This window comes from Phaseolus vulgaris, chromosome 9 (genome assembly GCF_000499845.2).
Source record: "Phaseolus vulgaris cultivar G19833 chromosome 9, P. vulgaris v2.0, whole genome shotgun sequence".
Lineage (NCBI taxonomy): Eukaryota > Viridiplantae > Streptophyta > Magnoliopsida > Fabales > Fabaceae > Phaseolus > Phaseolus vulgaris.
Genome location: NC_023751.2, coordinates 5,815,277 through 5,829,716, shown reverse-complemented (window position 1 = coordinate 5,829,716; position 14,440 = coordinate 5,815,277). Strand labels below are relative to the sequence as shown.

General features: G+C 39.8%; 1 protein-coding gene across 1 annotated transcript; it reads left to right on the top strand.

Annotated features, from left to right (window-relative positions):
* The first annotated feature begins 12,119 nt into the window (after positions 1 to 12,119).
* On the top strand, positions 12,120 to 14,353 carry LOC137822155 (uncharacterized). Its single transcript, XM_068627059.1, has 2 exons — positions 12,120 to 12,389; positions 13,649 to 14,353. Exons 1-2 carry the CDS (start codon positions 12,120 to 12,122, stop codon positions 14,351 to 14,353), a joined length of 975 nt encoding a protein of 324 aa, XP_068483160.1.
* The last annotated feature ends 87 nt before the right edge of the window (positions 14,354 to 14,440 follow it).

The window sequence follows — 14,440 nt, the reverse complement described above, 5'->3', positions numbered from 1 at the left end:
CGAGGCGTGACATATTTGCATATTATGTTCTGATTTGTCAGTACTTTAGGGTTGTGACAACTTTTGTCAGAGAAGTCAAAGAAAAAAAGAAAGTTGCTCGGTACGAGGAGTGACATATTTGCATGTTATGTGCTCATTTGTCAGTAGTTTAGGGTTTGTGTCAACTTCATTTATTGAATATTAGTAGGGTTTGTGTCAACTTCATTTATTGAATATTAGGATAAAAAAACTTCAAATGTCCATTTAAAAACTTCATATGATCATAACTTTTGACAGAGAAGTTGTATAAAAAATGAAACATCCTCAGAACGAGGAGTGACCAATTTACATGTTATGAGCATATTACTCAGTAGTTTAGGATTTACATGTTATGTGCTTCTTTGACAATAGTTTAGGGTTTGTGGCAACTTCAATTAGAGAATATTAGGATAAAAAAACATCACATGGCCATAAAAAAACTTCAAATGATCATAATGTTTTACAGAGAAGCCGAATAAAAAATGAAAGTTGTTCGGATTGAGACGTGACATATTTGAATGTTATGTGCTGATTTGTCAGTAGTTTAGAGTTGGTAGCAATATCATTTAGAGAATATTAGGATAAAAAAAATTTGAATGACCATAAAAAAACCTCAAATGGATGTATTTTTTGAAAGAGAATTCGGATAAAAAAAAATGAAAGTTATTCAGAACGAGGCGTGGCATATTTGCATGTTATGTGCTGATTTGGCAGTTGTTTAGGGTTTGTGGCAACTAGGATAAACAAATTTTAAATGGTCATAAAAAAACTTCAAATGGTCATAACTTTTGACAGAGAAGTCGGATAAAAAATGAATGGTTTTCGGAACTAGGCATGGCATATTTGCATGTTATGTGCTGCTTTGTCAATAGTTTAGGGTTTATGGCAACTTCATTTAGAGAATATTAAGATAAAAAACATCAAATGGCAATAAAAAAACTTCAAATGGTCATATTTTTTTACAGAGAAGCCGGATAAAAAATAAAATGTCTTGGAATGAGGTGTGATATATTTGAATGTTATGTGCTGATTTGTCAGTAGTTTAGGGTTGGTAGCAATTTAATTTAGAGAATATTAGGATAAAAAAACTTCGAATGGCCATAAAAAAACCTCAAATGGATGTATTTTTTGAAAGAGAATTCAGATAAAAAAAATGAAACCTGCTCAGAACGAAGCGTGGCATATTTGCATGTTATGTGCTGATTTGACAGTAGCTTAGGGTTTGTTGTAACTAGGATAAACAAATTTCAAATGGTCATAAAAGAACTTCAAATGGTCATAACTTTTGACAGAGAAGTCGGATAAAAAATGAATGTTGTTCGGAACTAGGCATGACATTTGCAGTGTGTAATTCTGGCACAAAAAATACGGTAATCTGGCAGTGATTTTGCAAAATTTATCACAATTCATTGGCTTACTGTTTTAGTGTAATTCCAGTGCCATTGTTGAGATAAGATCTTGAAATTTCTGTGGTTTAAATTTCATAATCCAATTTGCATTATACAGTTCCAGATAAATCTGTAAAGTCACGCACAGTTTATGTTCCTGCCGGTTGACTAGATTGTGGTTAGTGCGTAGCTGCGACTCGCGTATCAAAGACTCCCTCATTCTTGATTCCAGATCTTCACCCTACACCGCCGTGAGTACCTGAAACAGAGAAGAACAAAGGGCGCCCTAGCGGCCGTTTGCACTCCGACGCTCAAGTCAGTAGGCAGAAAACACTATGCACCTCCGTATCGGAACACCTCAACTGTGGTGCTCTGAAGGCATGTAACTATATTCTAACAAACTTCTCTTTGGTGCTCAAATCACTCGTGCGTACAGTGTGTAAGCGTGCAAATGATTAGAGTGTGTAAAACGTACCTCACTAAGATTTCAGAAAGGCTTATATACCTTGGGTTTCAGTGCTTACTGCCACGTGGCTTCTTTGACTTAAGCGCAACTCCACGTGGAATGCCTTATGACGCTGTAACCCAACTTAGGGAAATCCCAGCGCGTAAGTCTCCCTTCCTCGAAGTGCATCCGGCGCAAGGGGTGACTATCTGGGTGCCAACTCATGCGCCCCAGCCTCTAGTCACTCGCCCTGGGAGTGTATCAGCCTTCCTCTCGTACCATGCACGTGGATTACCCTTGGGGCGTGGCCCTCTCCCGGGTCGTATCTGTCCCAGGGATTCTCCAAAGGTGGCGCGGGTAGCCACGTCCTACACCCCATGCATGAGTACTTCTCGAGTCAGGTTACTCCCTACTGGTACTGGGAATATGGCCTTGAAGCCACTTTTCTCTTCTCATTATTACTATTCTGAGGTACCAGGGCCCGAGGCCTTCACGCCCGTACCGTGGCCTCTCATCGTGCCGCCCCCTCCACGGTCTTCCCTACCCTTGGGTATCGGGGGTGGCACCATCGGGGCCGAAACGCGCTCTTAGGACAATGAGTCGCCTTTAAGGTGGGAGATGCTTAAACCTGTCAATACCCTCACCTGGTGATGTGAATGCAATAACAAGAATACATGATTCTTTGACATTCTTAGGAGCAACTTGAGTTGGTCATGAAATGGCACTTTACTTAGAATTGGACCAATGTTCTAATTCAAGAACTCACCAAGACTTTGCACCAAACCAAAGCTCATATGGAAGTCCATATATTGTCAAATGGAATCAAACAACAAGGAATGAAGAACAAGAATGGAAAACCGAACAGAATTGCAAGATTAAGCTACTGTACCGAACAAAAATTGAAAACAAAGCTGGAAAACACAATTTCAATCGGTGGAAATGAATGGAAAGCACTAAGCATTGAAACTACCGAATAAAAATGAAAGAAATGAAGGAAGGAACACTTATGGAATGAAGCTTGCTGGATTTGAGACTTTGGAAATTCAGTCACGCCACTTGGAGCCTTGTTCCAAGATAAGTGCAAGGTTGCCGCCACTTGAAGCTCACCATTGGCACACAAGATAAGGCAAAGGAAGAAGAAGACAACAACACTCACAATTTCTCTCTAAATTTGAGTATAGTCTCTCTACTTCTAATTTCCAAATCTCCTTTGTACAAGGGCAACACCTTTATTTATAGCCTATAAGGTGCTGAAATGCAAAGCCAAATGTGCCCCAAATGACACTCAAATTCGGCGCCAACTAGTGCATGAAGGAAGTGTGACTTTCCTTCCTAGTTTGGCACCTCCTAACTCCTATCTACACTCCCCCTAGCATCCCTTACTACTTACACACCTATTTATTACATCCGCACCCCTTCTCTACAAAAGAAATAAGAAGAGCCATCTTTTGATACTCTTGTCCCAAAGCTCTTGCCATGCTCCTAGTGATTCGTTGGGCTTGGGCTTCATGGGCTTGAGCATCCTCTACTTGGTTTCCATCACCTGGCAACGCCCACACCCGGCGACACCCACACTTGGCGACGCCCACACCTGGCGGCGCCCACACCTGGCGACGCCCAAAGCGGTCAACATATTGACTTTCCTCCTTGGAACCCCTCGGTGGGTCCCATCGCATGTTTGACTTTGGTCAATGCCCGAGGACGGGTCGGTACAGTTTATAAAAAAAAAATATTCCAGTAGTTATGCTTTTGTTTTCTTCATCTATCATAGTTCTTTTCTTTAGGTTTCTTTTGTGTGCCATCCTTTAATTGAGTACCTTATTTTCTTGCTTGTCTTTTCTTCACTATTCTTTGAGTTTGTCATATATCTTGTATTCCTTTTGATATAGCCTTTCTTGTTTACACCTTTTCTTGCTTGTCTTTTATTGTTCTTTAAGTTTTGTGGTGTATTGGCTTTAAGAAATAGTGCTTTTGCTTTGACATATTTCATTTGAGAGTTACCAAGACCTCAAGAGCAGATTGGTTGAGAGAAGTATTCTTTCTTGGAGTGACTTTTAATTTTCAGTACATCAATATAATTGTTCTATTTGCTAACCTTGTTTTTCTTAATATTGTTTGCTATTGTGTTTGCTGTTTTCTTTGTCCAATGGATACATATTCAAGTGCTGAATCTTCCAAACCACATTCTACTCATAAAGCATATGTTCTTAATGAGTTAAAAGAAGGCCCTTGGTCTCAAAGATGAAGCTATGCAAAAGTTGGAAGATAGATTAGCAATCAAAGATGATGTTATGCTATAATTGGAAGAAAGATTAGCAAAACTTGAATTGAAGCAAGAAAGATCCTACATTCCATCCATGGAAGACATCATTCTCCTAGACATTCTTCCAAAAGTTCTTCCAATGCTCACGACCATGGAGAAGAACATAGGAGAAGGAGGCATCACCATCATTCTCATGGAGAGAGCTATCACCGTGACCAAAGACATCACCAAGAAGCAAAGCCTCAACTTCCTTTTGTAAAAGTACCTAACTTTAGTGGTGATAGTGATCCTAATGTGTATTTAGATTGGGAGGCTAAATGTGAACAAATTTTTAAAGCCTATGAGGTCCATGAACACCAAAAGTTGAAAGTAGCCTCTTTAGAATTCATAGATTATGCCATGAAATGGTGGTATAGCATTGTAATGGACATTGGATATAACAAGAGACCTCCCGTGGTTTCTTGGAACAATTTGAAAGAGTGTATGCGCCTTAGATTCGTGCCACCACACTTTAGGAAAGACCTATTGTTGAAGCTCCAACAGTTTCAACAAGGCACGCTAAGTGTGAATTACTTATTTTAAGGAGTTAGAAACGCTTTTACTTAAAGTAGACATGGATGAGAGTAATGAAGCTAAGATAGCTAGGTTTGTGAGTGGTCTAAGAAAGGATATTCAAGATGTTGTTGAACTTTAAGAGTATTCATGTTTGGGATCTTTGGTTCACCTTGCAATGAAGGTTGAATCCCAACTTGCAAAGAAAAATGCTTTAAAAAACTCTCCCAATGATGGCTACTACAACAACTCTTGGAAAAATAAAAACACTTTTTCAAACATTCCTTCTAAAGATTCTTCTTTCAACCCTAAGGAGTCTAAGCCTTCTACTTCTACTCATAAATCACCAATCAAATCGTCTAGTAAAAAATGTTTTAAATGCTTAGGATATGGTCACATAGCTTCTAGTTGCCCTTCTAAACGTAATATGTTTATACATGATGGGGTAATAGTTAGTGAGCATGATTCTGAAACCTCTAGACATTCCTCACCTTCTAAATCCCCAAGTGAGATTGAGAGTGAAAGTCCTTGTGAAGGTGACTTATTGATGATAAGGCGAATGTTGGGAACAATTCCAAAATCTTTGGATGATAATACCCAAAGAGAAAATATTTTTCACACCCGCTGTCTTATCACCAACAAGTTATGTTCCTTGATTATTGATGGGGATAGTTGCACTAATGTGGCTAGTACAAGAGTTGTGGAGAAGTTAGCCTTACCCACTACCTATCATACCAAGCCTTATAAATTGCAATGGCTTAGTACCAAAGGTGAAATCATGGTTAATAAACAAGTCCTCACTAACTTTGCAATAGAAAAGTATAAAGATGAGGTTTTATGTGATGTTGTGCCCATGGAAGCAACTCATCTTCTTTTAGGAAGGCCTTGGCAATATGATAGACATGTTTTACATGATGGCCTATCCAATACAATGTCTTTTTCCTTCAAAGGTGCGCAAGGTTATCTTAAAACCCCTCTCTCCCAAAGAGGTTCATGAGGACCAAATAAAAATAAAAACTAAAAGAGAAAATGAGAAAGTAAAAGAAGTAAGTACTAAACCGAGTCACACCACTTTATCCACTAAATCAATCATGTTGACTCGTGCTATACCTCAAGTTGAACCTCAAAGGTATTCTTCTTCTTTATCTTTTTCATTACCCAAGGTTCCTATTTCAACACCAACTTGGTTAAAAAATGTTAGGAATGATTTTTTCATACCTCCTAATGGTTTTCACCATTTAAGAGGACTTTTTCCCAAAAATATCATCATTCCCAAACAATTTTTTCCATCTTGGTCTATCTATAGGACTTCTTTTTCTGAACTCCCACTACTTTCAAATTCTAAGTCATGTTTGCCTTTCTCTTATTCAATTGTTAAATTTGATAGTAAACTGACTTTGTTATATGCAGGGATTCAGAATTCGTGGACGAATTCTCTCCAACTCGGGGAGCATGATAGAGATCAAGTAAGAGAGGATTTTACTAATGGAGGAAGAGACCATCCACCCAAACATTTAAATTTCTTCCTTCTAGTCTTCTAAAAAATTAAATAAAGAGAGGACTAAGCCTAAAGCCAAAAGAAGACTACAAGCATTCAAGAATAGGCTCCAATTAATATCTCTCTTTATAGTTTCTTTTGTATAAATTTGTAAATAATATAGAATAGCTTTAGGATGTGCTAAAGAGGGAAACCTTAAAGACACCTCCTTTGTATAGAACCTATAGGCATTAGTTTTAGGAAAAATCTAGAAGGTGCCTCTTCACTCTCCATTTAGGCGTTAGAATTGGAAGAGTTTGAAGGCTACCTTGTAAAGCTTCTCTTGTAAGCTTCTTTTGTAATAGGTGACCGGTCATCCTCCCTATAAAAGGAAGGCTTGGGTCTTTGAAATAATAGAATTGATTTTGTGAGTAAAGAACCTCTCCCAAATTGGTGAGTGAAATTGAGAGAGACTTGTGTCTTCTTCTTTTCTAGTCTTATCTTGAGTGCATTCTTGGACTCTCAAGTGGCGGCAATTACACTCATCTTGAAGCCTTTCATCCTTCAAGTGGCGTGCACATCTCCAAGAGCTCCAACCACATAAGTTTCCTAGTCTTTTCATCTTCTTCATCCATTTCCATTCCAAAACAAACTCTAAAACATGTCTTTGATGTTTCTAGTCATTTCAATCGGTAGAACTTGCTTGTTTTGTGTTTTTGTTTGGTAGTTTGTTCTAGTTTGCTGTTCTTGTGGTTTAGGTTGTGTTTCCTTGTGTTTTAATCGGTTCATTTGTGTTATCCCATATAATAGGTTTCTATATGAGTTTGGCTTGATTACTTGTGTTTTGGTGAGTTCTTGATTGTTAAGAACATTGATCCAATTCTTAAAAATTGCCTAATCATATTCTTGTTGAATCCATAACATGTTCATATTATATCTCTATCATGTTATTTGAATCACATCACTTTGATCAGGTAGGATGAAGGTTCTGGAATTCGTAGGGAAAACGCGAGAGGGCTCGAGGAAGAAGACGAAGCAATCAAGGACATTTCAGAGAATGATGGAACAATGATTAGACGTGCGCGTTTTCGAATATTTAACGTAAACAAAGAAGCGTAAGTGACGTTAAACCCTGACCGTTGATCAAAACACGTGTGTGCAGCTAAGGCAGACTCAGAGAGACATCACATTGGCACACTATTCACGTCCTGTCATGCAGAGTCACGTAGGTTACCAAGAGTCACGTAAAGAGTTTGGTGTTTCCTAGCCCTAAGATTGACTTGAGCGTCGGAGTGCAAACGGCCTCTAGGGCGCCCTTTGTCTTTATGTTTTCAGGCATTCAATCAAAGGGAAAGCACGTGCAAGCGCAAGGATTCTGGACGTGAGAGTGACGTAGACGCACGAAGATGCGTTTGGTCAACCGGCAGGAACAAATCCATATAGATTTGTGTTGATGTTCTATTTTTTGATTATTTGAGTCTTTATTGCAATTCTAATCGGTTCATATTTTGTGTTTTGAGTCATTTTGATTTTTGAATCCAATTGTGTTTTGCCTAGTCATGTTCCTCCTAAATTGTCATCAATTTCATGTAATTCTGGTTTTGATAATTTTGGTTTCTTGATTTGATTTGAGTCCAGTTTTAATATGAGTTTGTTTGATCCTTTGGTACATTTTTCTTTTTAGATTTGAGTTCATATTTGTGTGTTAGATCCATACAAATTCATATACATCAATTCCATTGTGTTTTTGAAGTTTCTTCAAACTATTTTTAATTCAGAATTAGGATCACTCTGTTTTCAATTCTGTGCTGGCTAATTTTACTTATGAAATTAAAATCTGTTGAAGAAAAATTATGAAACTCTGGATTTATACAGATTGATGTATTAGAAAAACAAGAAAAAAAGAATCAAATCAAAAGACAAAATAGAAAAAAAATGATAAATCAAACAAAAAAAAGTGTACATCCTTGCGCCAACAGAGACGGTAATTTGACAAGATATTTGAAAAATTTATCACAATTATTTGGTGTAATTCCTGCGCCAAAAGTTTGCTAATTAATGCATTTGCTGTTGTACTATTCTAAATTTGAATTGTTCTTTGCTTAAATTTGTTGACCTCTAATTGTTGGTGAACAAAATTCAAATTGCTGCTTGTTAAGTTGGAATTAACCTTTGTGGTGAGTCCATCCCTACTTAGTAGGTACTGTTTTGAATATTTTAATTGACTAACCATAAGAGGTTAAGGCAAGGAGCTGCAGCAAATAGAAATACAAACACATACACATTGTAAAGCACATCAAGGAAGATCAACCGTAAGCCAAGGAGTGCATAGTTTAGGAAATTTGAATTTTATTTTTTGTACTTCAATTTCTTTTGTATTTCCTTTGAGTTGTAATTATATTCAACTTTGATTAATTAGTGAAATAATTACGTATTAGATGGTGAGTGTGTCTTTAATGGCTCTAAGTGTCTAGAAGCCTCACCTTAGGATTCGTCTAGTTTAAATATTTTTAGTTAGTAATCTTTAATTTGTGCTTAGTTAATTGTTTTGCTTTAATTACTTGTTTTGTATTGTTAATTGCTTTGCATTGTTTTCTTTGCATAAAATTGTGTTTTCATTTCTACTTGTGATTTACGTAGTTTACTTAGAAAAAGGTTTGTGACAAGTCTTGAGGGATAGGTTTTGACAAGGAAAGACTTGGTACTTAAGAAGTCCTAGTGACTCACCTCTCTTTTCTGGGAAGCTACCTTCACTACTATCCTTATCTTTTTTAAGGTGAAGTACTTAGAACACAAGTCTTTAAGCATGTCTTCTCCGTCTCGCAATTCTAATAAAAAATGAAGGAACAATTCTTAAAAATCATTTGGAAAAAATTGCCCAAGATGTTCTAGCACTTTCATTTAGACGATTGCATCATAAGGCCCAACTTAAAGAAAGGGATGCTCAATTTGCTCTAATGCAAAATGATTTGAAAATGGTTAAAGATGAATAAACTAAATCCAAAAAGAGTTCGCATACATCTAGCTCTAGGGGTAATGAATCATATGGAGAACAAAGCCTTAGGATCAATGAATATTATCAACCACCCCCAAGAAGAGTTAGAAAAGAAAAGAAAGAAAGCCCTAGAGAGGTTAGGATAGATTTACCTCATTTCCATGGTAAAGAGAATGTAGAAACCTATCTAGATTGGGAGATGAAAGTAGAACAATTGATTGCTTGTCACAATGTGAGTGAAGAAAACAAAGTATCCTTAGCCAGTCTAATTTTCCAAGGCAATGCTATGTATTGGTGGACGACCCTTGAGAGAGAAAGGCGTCTTCATAAGGATCCTCCCATAGAATATTGGAATGATCTTAGGGGAGCCTTAAGACGCCGCCATATTCCCTCCTACTATAATAGGGAGTTAATGGACAAGCTCCAAAGACTCCAACAAATAACCTTGAGTGTAGAGGAGTATAGGCAAAAAATGAAACTATATATGATGAGAGCTTCCATTAGGGAATCTTAATCCACTACCATAGCAAGATTTCTAACTGGGCTTAATCTTGAGATTAGAGATAAAGTTGAACTCTTACCTTACCAAGACTTGAATGATTTGGTTCAACTATGTATCAAGGTTGAACAACAAAATTTAAGGAAAACTTCAAGTCGTAAGGAAGGTTCATACTTCAACTCCTATCCAAGAAGAGACTTTAAAAGGGAGGAAAGTACACCTAAAGAAAAACCAAAAGAGACTCCCAAAAGTGTAGGAAAAGATACGCTCACTCCACCCATTCGCACTAGGGATGTTAAGTGTTTTAAATGTTTTGGAAGAGGCCATGTACAAGCTCAATGCCCAAATCAAAGAACTTTATTTTTAAGGGGGGTAGATGAGTATACTAGTTGTGATGATGCACCTAGTGGGAAAGAAGAGGAGGAGAATAACGAGAGAGTATATCCTTATGAGGGGGAGTTAATGATGATTAGGAGGACCCTCAACAACCAAACTAGCGTGAACCTAGAAACACAAAGAGAGAACATCTTTCATACAAGATGCAAAGTTTTTGAAAACATATGTTCTCTCATTGTGGATAGTGGCTCTTGTTGCAATTGTTGTAGCGCTAGGATGGTTGAAAATCTAAATCTACAAGTAGCTCCTCTTCCAAAATCTTACAAACTTCAATGGATTAATGAAGATGGGGAATTAACTGTAGACAAGCAAGGGAAAGTCGATGTACCATCAGTATTGTTACCACCAACAACACTGATGGTACCATCTGTATTGTTACCACCAACAACACTGATGGTACCATCACTATAGTTACCACCAACAACACAGATGGTACCATCAGTATAGTTACCACCAACAACACAGATGGTAACATCAGTATTGTTACCACGAACAATAGTGATGGTACCATTAGTATTGTTGCCACCACCAACACTGATGGTACCATCAGTATTGTTCCGCCAACAACACTGATGGTACCTGTACCGTCCCGTCCCCGAGCGTTGACCAAAGTCAAAGTCAAACATATGGTGGGACCCACCAAGGGGCCCCAGGGGAGAAAGTCAATAGGTTGACTATTTTGGGCGTCGCCAGGTATGGGCGTCGACAGGCGTCGCCAGGTTGAGGCGTCGATAATGTCACCCCTCGATACCCATGGAAAGGGAAGACCGTGGAGGGGGCGGCACAGCCAGAGGTCACGGTACAGGCGAGGAGGCCTCGGGCCCCGGTACCTCAGAACAGTAACAAAGAGAAGAGAAAGGTGGCTTCAAGGCCATAGTCCTAGTACCAATAGGGGGTAACCTGACTCGTGAAGTACCCATGCCACCTCTAGAGAATCCCTGGGACAGATACGACCCAGGAGAGGGCCACGCCTAAGGGTAAACCATGTGCATGGTACGAGAGGAAGGCAGATACACTCCCAGGGCGAATGACTAGAAGCTGGGCGCATGAATTGGCACCCAGGTAGTCACCCCTCGCGCTAGATGCACTCCGGGGAAGGAAGACTTACAGGTTGGAGCTTCCCTAAGTTGGGTTACAGCGTTGTAAGGCCTTCCACGTGGAACCGCGGTTAAGTCAGAAGGACACGTGGCAGTAAGCACTGAAACAACAAGGTATATAAGCTTCTCTGAAAGCTTAGTAAGGTACGCTTTATCAGTTGCACGTTTTACTCAGTTTTACACACACACTCTAATCGTTTGCTCGCTTACTCATTGTATGCACGAGTGGTTGGAGAGAGAAGTTAGTTACGATTCAGTTATGGTTCTCCGATACGGAGGTTTTGATGTTTCTTGCTTGCTGACTTGATCGTCGGAGTGCAAACGGCCGCGAGGGCGCCCTTTGCTCACTTTATTTCAGGTACTCACGGCGACATAAGGCGGATATCTGAGTTGAAGACGAAGGATTCCTTGTTCGCGAGTTAGAGCCACGCACGAAGACTTTCTCAGTCAACCGGCAGAAACATTTGGCGCCCACCGTGGGGCCGATTTAAAACATCAGCTCCCACCGCAAGTGTTAGAGGTTTTTCAGTCGCAGTTTTCGAGATTAGGTTTCAAGAATCGCCCAAGATCCACAGTTCATCGTGAAGTTCCGTTCAGTTCACCATTTGTTCGTGTTTGTTTGAGGTTTGCTGGTGATACGCTGTTGCTCGTGGTTTCCACCGATTGTTTTCCGATTGAACTCAGTTTCGCCAGTTGTTCATCTGTCCAGTTCGGGTTCCCATCGTTTTCTTCATTTTCTTGAGGTTTCAACCGTTCGTTCTTTAGTTTCACCAAGTTTTCACCGTTCGTTCGCAATCTCGCTTGATTCCACTAGAGAGTTTGTCAGAACCGTTGTAACAGTTAGAAGAGTTTGAAGAAACCGTTGAAAATGAGGACCACCAGGCAAAGTTCGACGCGCTGAGAGCGAAGACATGACCATGCAGTAAGTCATGGATATGATGCAGGGATTCCAGGAGGCAATGGCAGCATCGAAGGTTTAGTAGGAACTCATGCAAGCGGATCTCGCGGTGTCTCAGGCGAGAAATGAAGAGTTATGCCGCGCAAATGAGGAGTTGTGCCGCGGGTTGCCCAATAACTCAGGGCTACGCAATGCAGATGAGCGCGAGTGTTTCACTCCACCAAGTGAGTTCTCTACGCCGTTCTCGCAGTCGATCCTGGAGGCGGTAATCCCCAACACGTTCGTAGGTCCTAAGGTAATCTTCACGGGGATGGAAGATCCCGATGCACATCTCACTGCGTTTCACACGCAAATGATGCTGGTAGGCGGCTCCGACGCTGTAAGGTGCAAGCTCTTTATGAGCACGTTGACTGGGATGGCCATGGACTGGTTCATCAGCCTTCTGATGAACATATATTTATTCACACACAATAGCCTTAATCATAGATTATTGGACTATAATAATAAATAAATCCATTGTTTTAATTAATATTCTTATAATTGGGTTTATTTGGGCCTTAACTATTATTATTGTTAATTTTGTGTTTTTAGAGTAAATTATCCGGAGGAAGCATCTACCATTGTGAATGGGCCAAATATGCAAAAGTCCAAGTTGCTTTCTTGAACCAAAACAGAAAAAATATTATGAGGAGAAGAAAAAGAAAATAAGAGCTACAAGATTCCAGAAACAGAATTGGAAACAAATCTTCTGCAAAATAAAAAGAATTATGGAAAGTGGAAACTGTTTACAAAATCTAAACTGCAATATTTTCTCAAGATCCTTGGAGCAGAAAAGCCTATAAAAGGACACAAGCATCAAGGAGAGAAGGGAGAGCTTCATAGGGTTTTCTTAGTTTCTTTTCTTCTTTGCAATTCTTTTGTTTTGCCTCCGCATGGAAGGCTAAACCTTTTTGGTTGATTCTTTTGTAATTCCCCATTGAGTTCTGAGGTTTTGTTCAATAAAAGTTTCGATTTTTAATTCTCTATAGCAGTTGTTTTTATTGTCTAATCTCCTGGAAAACTGGTTTTTGTGAGAGGTTGTACTTGAACGCATGATTGAGAGTCTTCCTTATCTTAAACTTTGGTTTCTTAGTTAGTTCGCATTGTTCTAATTAATTTCTTGGGCGCATGATTCAAGGGAGAGGAGGTAAGCATTCCCATGGAGTATACGCATGGAACAAAGTGGGTATTGATTAAACCAGTAGACGCATGCTTTACTGGTGAGTTTCAGTTGAATCAGATCGGCGCATGTTCAATCTGGTTTAGCTCTGTTGGAGGATTGAGAAAAGATTAATCTTTAGAGAACCTGTGAAGAATTCAATGGTGGAAGAACTTGGGATCAACCGCTTTTTATTTGTTATTTTAATTTTTTTTTATATTTTCTGCACAACTATCTCAAACCCCCTTTTTATCTTTATTGTTATTGCTAACTTGTATTGTCTGCAGATAGATTTTAAACCCTGATCAACTGATTTTACTATTGGATTCGTTGGGAGACGACTTGGGGACATTTGTCCACAATTATACTATCATCTCTCTAGTGTTAGACAAGTCTACGCTAGAATCATATTAATTTGACAGCAAAACGACAGCTATCACCTTCCAAATGGCCATATCACATCTTTCGCACAACTTTCCCAGCTATTCAGGGAGCAGTACCTAGCGAACAGGGCTCCACCACCAGTTTCGTACGACTTGTTTGACGTGAAGCAGTATCAAGGCGAGACCTTGAAGGAATATATCAATCGCTTCAGAGCCAAGTTGGTGAAGGTTGGCACCACAGAGGAGCCCATGATCGTCTACGTGTTCAGAAAGGGGGTGTGCCCTGGCCCTTTCTGCGAGTCAATCATCCGCAACCGTCCCCGAACCTTTGCTGAGATAAGGCGTCGCGCTGTGGAACACATCGCCACTGAGGGAGACGTGTGCGAGAAGCGCACAAGTGTTGCACCCACACGCCCGAGAGCACCGTCGCGTGCACAACCTACCAGGGTCAACGAAGCCACGACAGGAAGGAAGAATCAGGACAGGAGACGCCCATACGAGGCGATGAGGTCTCAGGAGAGGGGGCGAGCAGAGGGGAACAAGCCGGTGAGGGAAGGAAATAGGCCAATAAGGCACAATTTCGTGGTGGAGCTTAAAGATCTTATTGTTGTGCCCAATATAGCTGGCAGGCTGAGGCCACCAGTGAAGACAGATAAAGTGTTGGGACCTCACAAAGACTCGTGGTGCGAGTTCCACGAGGCATTTGGGCACCACATCAATAACTGCTTGGTGCTGGGCCATTAGTTAGATGAACTGGTGAAGAATGATTTCCTGAAAGATTACCTTGTCGGGTCTGCTACGACCGCGGCCTTGCCAATACCAGAGGAAGAT

Coding starts and splice junctions, on each gene's coding strand:
- LOC137822155 (XM_068627059.1), top strand. CDS start 12,120: ATGCAAGCGGATCTCGCGGTGTCTCAGGCGAGAAATGAAGAGTTATGC. Junction 12,390..13,648: donor TTCACACGCAAATGATGCTG/GTAGGCGGCTCC, acceptor TTAATTTGACAG/CAAAACGACAGCTATCACCT.